At 39.4% G+C, this 10,884-nt stretch overlaps 1 protein-coding gene across 1 annotated transcript; it reads left to right on the top strand.

Moving 5' to 3' along the window:
- Positions 1-1,415: 1,415 nt before the first annotated feature.
- On the top strand, positions 1,416-10,167 carry c1ql4a (complement component 1, q subcomponent-like 4). The gene is made up of 3 exons (XM_004070440.5): positions 1,416-1,750; positions 1,999-3,268; positions 9,157-10,167. Exons 2-3 carry the CDS (start codon positions 2,723-2,725, stop codon positions 9,334-9,336), a joined length of 726 nt encoding a protein of 241 aa, XP_004070488.1. The 5' UTR covers positions 1,416-1,750; positions 1,999-2,722; the 3' UTR covers positions 9,337-10,167.
- The last annotated feature ends 717 nt before the right edge of the window (positions 10,168-10,884 follow it).

The raw sequence follows: 10,884 nt of genomic DNA, 5'->3' as shown, positions 1-10,884 counted from the left end.
TTCTTCTTTATGATTACTTTTTAAGCGGTTGGCACTTCTGTAAATTAAAAAGGGCGCTCCCCCATGTAACTCACTACTTGATACGAGTCCCTGAATGGTCAAATATCAACTGGTTTAACAGATTTTCTGTGGCCACACAAGTAAAGCTCCAAAATAGTCTTAAAATTTGCCTAGTGACGCTTGAATGCAAGAGTTTTTAAACATGGAAGCCCAAAACATGCATATATGTGTATTTACACAGACTTTTCATTGGAAGTGGTCGCTTGCAGAGGCAACATACTTAGCATAACAGCTACCTAGTGAATCTGTCTGGCAGACAGAGGTGCTGCTTTGCAAAATTCAGAATGGGGACCTAGATGAGAGGGAGTCCCTTTAATGGGTGTCCTACTTTTTGGATTCCTGGTTAAAGTTTACCAATAAATGATCAGAAGTGGAACCAAGTTAGCTCATAAAGTAACTCAGGGTGTTTGGCCAGTCAACATTCACCTCTGTGTGAATTTGTACCTACTTAAAATTAAAAATATTAATTAATTGTAATTAATTTTTCCAGGCACAACATTAAACACACCTTTTTACTGTTCCCTGTCTATATCTGAAAATATATTTTTAGACTGACAGACAAGAACGTATAGAAATGGAAAATTCTAACCCTGACATCATGACAAATCCCCTAAAATCATGCAAATATCAGGATTTTGAAATACATGAAGTTTTGCACCACCGTGAGTCACAAATGCATGTCCTTTCTCACCTAATGGTCTGTCTAACGTGACTGTGCATGCATGTGTGTTTGCTCCAATGTGCAATCACTGCATGTGCTTGTGTGTAGGATTTTTTTAGGTGAAGAAACAAAAAGAGCTGCACAATGTCTGGGGCAGGGTGTCTCACTAATGAGGCTTTATAGCTGTGGGATGCGAGTCACACACAGAAAATGGTCTGGGGAACATTTAGCATCTCCTCTCCATTCCTCACACATCATGCCAAGGAAGCTTTTACTTAGAAACCCTCCTATGTCCTCCCTAGCCCGGCATACAGAAGATGAAAACAAAAAATTCTGTCTCCGTCTCACAATACGGAATCAAACATTTGGCTCGCTGGGAGTTTGTCTCTAACAACAGGTTGAATGTCAGGCTAACGAGATCCAGACAGGAGACATCTGTGAATTTTAGCCATTAGTTTACTCAGAAATAAATGTGAAGATTTCAAAAGCTAAACTTATTACCTCAAAAACTAATAAAGTGATTATAACAACCAGTAGACAGAAAAGAGAGACACTATTTGAACAAACTATGGGTTAAAGATCGGTGGGGAAAATATATCTGCTGATATGACATAGTGATATGAGAGAAGGAGAGACGGGGGAGAGAGGGAAGGAGGGTGCAGGGGGCTGGGGGTGGAGAGATCTAACAGGTGTAGACCGGGAGTGAGCGCGTGGACCAAACGCTTGGAGACGCGGAACAGCGGACAGACGCATCCCGGACTGCCGCGCTTTTCTTTCTGGAATTGAATCAAAAAGTGCTTCCCTGCATTTAGTCTCTATAAGATTAATTCCGAAGAAGTTCAAAACGTTGAGTCTTTATTTTCCTTGCGCAAAAAAACGATACGTTAGGCAGGAAAAATTAAGCGCATTGCGCTCTGATCACGCATCACTTTCTTGGCAACTCTTGCGCGTCCTGTTGGCTCTTCACAGGCATTTTTTTGGAGCGTGGAAAAAACTGAGTTATCCCTTTTTGGATTATTATTGAAGGAGGTAAGTTGCTTTCTTCTCCCAGAATAATGTCTACATAACTCGTTTTAAATACTTTATGAAGTTAGTTAATAGAAAATGATATAAATGTGAGATTAAATGATGTTTTTAATATTTTTTGTCTGATATAATTTAATTAAAAACCTTAATTTGATTTAATACAATCATGCACATTTTATCTTTTAAGTATTTTTAAGTAAAAAAAAGTACATTCATATGTTTATCTTAGACCTTTTTGTTATATTTTTCAGATTCTCTGGCCTGGGAGGAATTTTTCTGAAGTCCAGTTGAACAACCTTTTGAAAAAACAAAATCAGGACACCCGCCAATGATTCTGTCAGGAAAAGATTTCTGATTATCCTTTTTTTGCACTGTCACAGCACAAACCAAGACATTTTTATTAATTGAAGTTGGGAGCTCTGTAGTGAGACCTAAAGGGGTTTTTGTTTTGGAAAAAAGTAAACAAACATAAAGCAGTAAATTGATTGAGGGGCTGAGCTGAAACGGACTTCAAGTCTAAGTTCAAAAATATATTAACACATTTTAACACTTTTATTCTGAAACTTTGCAGAGTAATTCAAAACTGCAAAATCAAGACAAAACTTTGAAAATACATTTTTTGCTGTAGGTTTTCCATTAAACCTTTTTTTCAAAGTACATTCATTCCGATTAGATGACACTATTTTTAAAATTAGTTTGGGCCTATCGGACTTTTTCTTTTTTTAATTGACCCCTTGGATCTTCTCTTCCATTTATTTATATTTCTGACCATTTGCCCTTTTCTTCCACGCTTGTTCAAGAATCCTGCTGACCATCCCCATACTTCTTGTCAGCTTTTCATAACAAACTGATTCTCTGAGAGCCTTCATCCTGGCCGGCAGTATTCCCGTCAAGGGGGAAGAGGACTTCCTCACGCTGGCCGTGTCGCGGCTCAGCCAAAGGAAACGTGTCATAGGAGCTGCTGTAGGTGTAGCCATGGTTCTAATACTGTTGGTGGCCATTCCTCTGCTGGTCCACACAACCAAAGGGGGTACCGGAGGAAGTTCAGAGAGCCATTACGAAATGCTTGGAGACTGCAAGATGGTGTGCGATGCTTACCCTACATTCCAGCCAGGTCAGGAGCTGTCGGCTGTGTCTCCAGCTCCCCAGGATTACTCTGGAAAAAAGATAAGGTCTGGGCTTCGGGGGCCTCCAGGCATCCCTGGACCACCAGGAGAACGTGGACCCCCTGGAGAGCCAGGCAAACCAGGGCCACAGGGGCTCCCAGGTCCAGGCCCTGGAGGCTATTCTCCTTCAGTCTACACCCCCAAAATTGCTTTTTATGCAGGGCTACGAAAGCAGCACGAAGGCAATGAAGTACTGAAATTTGATGACGTGGTGACCAATGTAGGTAACTACTACGAACCGAGTACTGGAAAGTTCACCTGCCCGTTGCCTGGTATCTATTTCTTCACCTACCATGTTCTTATGAGAGGTGGGGACGGGACTAGCATGTGGGCAGACCTGAGGAAGAATGGACTGGTTAGTAAAAGTGAATATTTGTGAGTGAGTGAGTGCATGCATGAACGTCCATGGAAGATACCAGGTGTGTCAGCATACAAATATAACCATGTGGCCACGCAGCAGATTTTCGTCAAAGTTGATCATTCTGTTTCTTCATTGACTCACCTCTTCCACGTTGTATTCATAGCACATTCAGCCTCAAGGGTGGCAACATGACTGAAGAACGAAACAGCCGCCCTTTTATTCATTAAAGGGAATTCAAGCTATACAGACCAAAACTGCAGCACCAGATATTTGCACTCCCTCATGCACTGTGGCTACATGACAAGTGGTAGAATGCAGGCATAGCTTCAAAAAAAAAAAGAGCGGTCTAATTAGTAAGTATCATACACCCAGTTTGATTATCGCCTCAACAGAAGTGCAAAAGAGCACAGTAGAAAATGTCTGTCAGAATCTCAAGGAGTCAGTTTACACTTCAGCTAAATAAATAATGAATTCATATTGACAGTCCACTCATCCCCTCTCTCCATCCCCAGACACTAATTAAAGACAGAGGGGCTGCTGGTCGAAACAGGAATGAAGAGGTGTGATAAATCACAGGGTTTCATCAGAAGAGCCCAAATTCACCAGACATTCTTCTAGTGGCTTTTTTACACTCATTCATTCATCAAGGTCTCAAAATGCAAATGCTTTCTGCTTAAATCTCACTTTCTGGCCAAGCTGAGTGTAGGAATGCGCTCACAAATGTAACCTGAGCTCACGTAGTGAATCACCACGGTTACACAGACGCAGCCATGGATGTCATCAAAGCATGCAGATACATGTCAGGCTCCTGCCTTTTGTGCTGTGTTGTCATTCAAGTCAATTTTATTCTGCTAAATAATTTATTCATCTTAAATTGGATGCCCTGGATACCCGTGATACTTTCCTATCCAAACCCTATCCCAGCTTGTTCATTGATTCTCCGTTAATTATCTTTTTCCCTCTGCTCAATTATTCAATTTCATCTAGGTCCATATGACATCCGTCATGCAGCCCCTTTGAACGCCTCTGTTAAATAGAGTGCCCACTTAAAAGGGATCTATTTAAACAGAGGTGCTGGTTGATGAAAATGAGTGTAAATGAAATTCTGCAGAATGCCTGATCATGTTTGGAGTTATTGAAGCCCTAAGGCAGACAGGTACTCTGCCTGAGGCTAGTCAGTGGCTGGGGTTTACTAAATGGGGACTATGCTTGCATTTTTGACCAAAGAATCAAATAGAGTTTTTTTTTCTTTAATCATAGCCGCAGGTGCTCAGGCTTTATTAGATAGTTGGTCCCCCAGCTGTGATTTTTTTAAACCACTTTAAAAGGGTCATCAAAGGGTAAAGAAAGTAAAACAAAGATAATTCCTACTCCTTTGTTTATGTTGCAAAATAATTAATTTTTAAAACTTAAACAATTAATATTGTACTATTATAAGGAGCAAAATAATTTTAAATTGACTTGGTAAAGAGTATTCAACAAAAAAGATTGGACAGATATATGCAAAAAGGTTCTCCTGAAGATTCTCAAGGCAGAGCACTACAGGAGGACAGAGATTATTTCAAGACTGAGGTGGGGCAGAAGAAGACAGATGACTTAATGGAGGTTTGGAGGCAGTGGGCTGGTAGACGAGGCACCTGGGAGGCTGGCGTTGAAGGCTGAGATGAAAATGGGCAGGTCTTGGCTTGACAAATGATCAAGGTCAACCAGAGAAAAATATATTTTTTAAATCAATTTTCCATTCATCTGTTGAGTGAACAAAGGGGCTTCCTGAAGATATCTTAAAAGCAGTTGACTTGTTTGAAACAAAATCTTTTTTTTTTAACTCTAAATTTCTACCTCTGTGAAGCGAACGTTGCATGAAGCTGAGTCAAGATCTTAGGAGGAGGTGCTAACGGCAACAAAGCTTCCCTAGGATCTTATGGATCCAACATCCATTACTGACACTAAATCCCCACTTTGTAAAGCCCACCTTCTACCCCTCAATCTAATGTTCACAAATCATTGCAGCACAGCGTCGTACCAGAGCCAGGGGAGTCGTGATTGAATGCTGTTGCACTTCAGCTCTTTCCATCTTTATAATTGAGCTGTGGCATTTTGATTGACAGTCATATGATCTCCTTTGGCAGATTAACCACCTGTGTTACCTCTACTGAACATGCACAACTTTATTTGTGATCCGATTTGAAAAAAACGCTGGACATTTTTTTCCTCGTGATTCTTGTTGATGGATAGTTCACTTAGCCGTCCTTAAAATTAATCAATAGAAATATTTTTTGCTGTAATTGGAATTATAAATGCATTTAACCAGAGCATGCATCAATTGCAGTCATATATATGTGATTTGTGCACAGCTTCATATTCCAAAATGGTTATTATTACGGCAATGCTGGCCTGCATCTCTGGCTTTGAAGAGTGGTGATATGTCAGGTGTATCTTTTCTGCACATCATCTCCTGTAACTCTCATTAACTCATCATCAGGCTGCTCATCCAGTCATTTACATTTTTACCTTGCTCCTGTGTGTGCTAGGCATTCTCAATGCAGCATTCTATGTAGACAGATAGACTCGGCCTCAGCTCACTTTAATCTCTCCCATGATTTCTCACCTGTCCAAGTCTCCTTTTAATAGCTCAGCAAAAGGTCAAGTTATTTCACACAGTAATGTTAAAATGTCATCACTTGCTGTAATGACCTGTATTAACTTTCCCAGGAAGAAGACGTACTGTAGATGTGCTGCAGGTGAGATAGACGTATCTCTCAGAAAGGCAAAGTGTTAGATACACAGCAGACCTGTAGGAACAAGAAGCTTTTGTTTTTTATAAAGGTTCAGGACAGATGTAAATAAAAATGTGGGTGTTATTTTAGATGATAAGAGAAGCTAGTCTCTTCATGTTGCACACAGGTGTCATAGACGGCAGGCTTTAACTATGAATGTCAGGTAATAGCAATCTCAGGCATGGTTCAATGCTTAAGCTGGTGCTGCCATGTAATCCCTGGGCTCCCGAAGGATAGGGAAAACCTATTCAATAAATATTCTATTTCCACAACATCACCCCAACCCTTTCCCCTCCCTCCTGCCATGTGCTGGAGTCCCTTAGGTAAGTTTAACAGCTACTTTCCTATTGTCTCCACTCTAAGAGGTCAGTACATCACAGTGAATGAATCCTGTCAGTTTTATTACCACTGGAGCAAAGCACCCCAGATAAAAACAAGACTTCATATACCCCCACATCTCCTAGGTCTCACAAAATAGCTTCGCTTGATCAGTCTGTTACACTGGGGCCCCCCCACCTCTTTCTTCAACTCTTCCACTCCTGTTTACCCTCCCTTTTCTTCATTTTGTCTCCCCATGTCTGTCTTTTGCGTCGCGGCTTTGCTTGTAGACAAAACGACACAGCAGCTGCACCTCACACCACTTCTTGATTCTCCTCGCCTGTGGCCCTCTGCTCCCAGGCGTGTTAACAGGGGGCTGTATAATGAAAGGGCTAGGCAGAGACAGAGACAGCCACAGGCAAGCCCTGGGGGCCCTAGCCGCACGTCTCACAACCCTTTCCAACTGCAGGATCAGCGCTGTGTGCTGCCTGGTTCATGCGGATCAGTCGGTGTCCTCCAGCCGTATCCATCTCCTCTGTCTGCTTCCTGTCCTAATCCCGCCACGGCTCCCTCATGCCTCTCTGTCTGCTACCCGCATTAATGGATTGCTAGAATTATTTCTTCAAGCACACAAAGATCAGCTCAAGCATCAATTCATTTTGCAGATAAAGGAAAATAGGTAGGCCAAGAAGAGAAACGTAATGTTACAGCATGGAATAAAAAGCATTTTTGATAGGGCGGATCCTCTGCCATCTCTGTGGAGTTTGGCCAAAAGTAATGAATAGAGTATGTTTCCATGCTGTCAATAAAGAGTCACAACAATAACTTCTATGTCAGAAGCAGCCAAAGATGTAAATGTGATATTAGCTGTCACTACACATGTCAAGGACAACAACGTAACCTTTGCAAAAGCCAGTGCTCTGGGAATCTTCCTCAGGAACTAGTCTTTCAGCTTCATAACAAAAGAGTAGAGTAATTAAAAAAAAAAAAAAAAAAGCAAAGCAAACTACCAAGTTTTTTTATTTTTTATTTTCACTCTTACCTAAAGTAATTAATAAAAAAAAAGTTAGAAGCTATGCTCAAACCATCATTTTTAAAATAAAAAATTTCAATGAATCTAATTTTCATGTAAAAGTGTTCCCAACATAAGAGCAAATCAGAGCAAATCCTCAATACATAAAGGTAAAAAATGTTTGGTAGTCAAACTATAACTAGATAGCCCTTAATAGGGGTAAAAAGAAAACAATAATTCATTTTTTGGTTTGGAGGACAATTTGTAATGATATTGAACAGAAATTTACACTTAACAGTAGCAAGCTCACTGTTTTGAGTACAAATTACATATTAAAACATAAAGTTCATTCAACGTATCAACAATTCAGTTTTCAGTCTGCTCACTGAAAATATTAAATCCTTTCAGAAAACCGAACAGAATTAAAAACAGCCCTAACAAGCAAAAGTAAATTATTTAATAATGAAATCCGACAAAGGAATGTTCAATTACAAAAGCAGCCAGTTGCAGTAGTGAAACAAAAGCTGTGGTCAGTTTAATCGAGTAGCTTTTAAGCTTTTCACCCCTGGGAGACCTCATTCTGTTCTTAATTAAATGGGTAAGATGTGGAGAGGACTCAGGCCTGCCTAAACAACAGGCCACTATCAAGGCGTATATCTTAGAAAAAGCATCCAGTAGTTGTCTCTAAAACACCTTGAATATTGTCTCGACAAAAAAGGCTGAAAATGGTGGAGGTGGTGGTGGAGGGGGGGGGGGGTACTCCAGGGTAAATAAATGGTAAAACGATATGTCCAGACAAGGTAAAATGAATTTACCCGGAAGGTGGGTGAGCAAATTTTTTAGCTACAGTAATTCATGCTCTGCTGCTCAGCAATTGGCATTTTCAAACTGATGCACGCTCATTGGGGAGAAAGGCTTGTCAGGGACGTGGCTGACATGATGGTGGTTGAGTTGCAGATCATATTCAGGGGCTGTCAGGGAGAAATGGTGGCCTGCTCGAGCGCTGACATAGATTGAGTGCTCCCAGCGTGAACGGACACTGAGCCAGACACAAGGCCACTGATGGCTGACATATGCCTAATGATTAGAGCCGCTGCACCAGAATTATTGGCACATCCGATTCATTATTGTTTTTGTTAGTTATCATTATTCAAGTAATGTTTCTTGGTTTTAAAAAGTTGTTAGATTTTAAAAAACTACAATTTGAACAATTGAAATTCCTATTTTGTGCGAAAGCCCACTTGGCCTGATCACAATTAAAAACAAAAACAAACAAGAAAAGATTTACGGTAGTGTTGTTGAGTCAATACCACCAAACTCATGCAGAGCATGCATAAGTGAAACTGTCTCACTGTGGCACAGCCACTTAATATCATACATATTGAGTTGGCTCAGCATCAACAGCAACAGGTCGATGGGTGAGGTTGGCAGTGATGCTGCTTCTCGGCCGAGCTCACTAACCTGTTATCCCCTGGGAGCCTGCTTATCTCCACAAACCAATCAGGTGCTCCCCTCTCACGCCTCATCTCATCTTTAGCTGACCAGTGAGAACATGGCTTGCTGGAGTAGTTTTCTTCATTACAGGGGTCACATCTCCACTTTATGAGTTTAATTTGAAAGTGTGAAAGAGTTTCTTACTAATTAGTGCTTTTGAAGTATTCAGCTATTAAAGTTTTTTTTTTTTTTACAAAAAAATTAAATATGAAAAAATATGAACAGTTTTATCTTGCAACTTTGTCATTTTTCTTACAGTGTTTGTCCTCTCTTGGTGACAGGTACGAGCAAGTGCTATCGCTCAGGATGCTGATCAGAATTATGATTATGCCTCCAACAGTGTAATCTTGCATTTGGACGTGGGTGATGAGGTGTGTGTGCAGCTGGACGGAGGAAAGGTCCATGGAGGAAACAAGAACAAGTACAGCACCTTCTCTGGATTCCTCATCTACCCTGACTGAAATGGAAAAATAAGAAAAAAACAAAAAAAACCCTAATGTTTGTATGCAAACTACTGCTCATTTCCAGATGTGCAATCTATACACAAAAAGCATCAACACACAGGCATGCAAGCAAACATACAAACGACATCCAGGATGTGAGATCTCGATAGATTGCAAAAATGACAAGTAAACTGAGTAATACTGTATGAAATTGAGCCAACTCTTACGTGCAAGTTTGAATTTAATATGTACACTGTATGAGCAAATAATGAATTGCTAAGGCTTAAAAACATTTGAAATACAATCCATTTCATTTTTATGGAAATTGTTATCCCAAAAGTATCAGATGTGCCACAATACTTTGTTTTTATGCATTCGTTAAATTTCATCTACTTGGAAAACAAAATGGCAATTTACTCTTCACGTCAAATGCTTATATTTTTATCTTACAATGGGCTGCTGCTCTTCTGCAGTTTAATGTGTGACATGTGAATTACAATGCAAAATCAGAGTTTGATGGAGGACATTTGTTAAATGATTGTTATTTGTCTCTTATGTGTGTGTGTGTGTGAATGAGTGTATAAAGACTGTAAGATACAGGAGGAATAAAACTAATATATTACACATTTAAAATACCTTTTTAGTTAAGAGTTGCCTGAGAAATACTGTACATTACGGACATTTTACAACAATTTACACTGCCATGTGTATAGTACGTTTATTTTTGATGGAACCCGGCAAAGTGTCATAATGTGAACCAAACCCAGCAACTTTGAAATGGGTTGTCTGGCAAACAATAAGTGGTTGAGTGGCAACATTATTATTAAAACATCTACCGTGTACCAACCATTCTTGTGTACTTTCCTGTTGTTTTAAGAAGGTGAAGGTCACGCTGAACACATTGGGGAGAATTTTAATTGAAAGAAACATGCAGTCCCCGTGTTCTGTTTTATTTGACCACTTGAAGTGACGGGTGCATCGGATATAAGACACTTTGTAAGGTGAATGCACAGCTCAGATCGAAGATGACTGCAGCCACCGCCTGATATAACATGGATTTCCAATATTTCTTAGAGTCCTAGAAAAAAAAAAAAAAAAAAATATATATATATATATATATATATATATATATATATATATATATATATATATATATATATATATATATATATATATGGCCATGTAGAACTCCAATTACAAACAAATAAGTGAAATGTTTGCCAAAGCCAGGCATTGCGTTTTACAATTGCTTAAAAAAAACGTTAAATTGGAAAAAGTACTATTTTTGAAAGAACTGAACGATTTGAATATTAAAAAAATTACTAAATGATAAAATACATTATTGGAACCAAAATATCTTAACGCCTTGATGCCTGAATTTATTTCCCAAAAAATAAAAATAAAAAAATCTCTTGAGTTTTTGCTTTCAAGTAGATGCAAAATTATGGTAATTTAGCCGCCAAAGTGAACCATCAACAGGCAACAATGGGTTAAAAAGAAAATTATAGCAAATTGAGTCTAAATACGTTTTGAATTTGTTTTCTTTACAATCTTACAATTTAAAAA

This window comes from Oryzias latipes, chromosome 7 (genome assembly GCF_053564925.1).
Source record: "Oryzias latipes strain Hd-rR chromosome 7, Olatipes_Hd-rR_3.1".
NCBI lineage: Eukaryota > Metazoa > Chordata > Actinopteri > Beloniformes > Adrianichthyidae > Oryzias > Oryzias latipes.
The sequence above is the reverse complement of the archived record's forward strand: the minus strand, read 5'-3'. Positions and strand labels throughout refer to the sequence as shown.

Excerpts from the sequence above, each read along its gene's own strand:
- c1ql4a (XM_004070440.5), top strand. The coding sequence starts at position 2,723 with ATGGTTCTAATACTGTTGGTGGCCATTCCTCTGCTGGTCCACACAACC. Across the intron at positions 3,269-9,156 it reads ACCTGAGGAAGAATGGACTG|GTACGAGCAAGTGCTATCGC; the intron begins GTTAGTAAAAGT and ends TCTTGGTGACAG.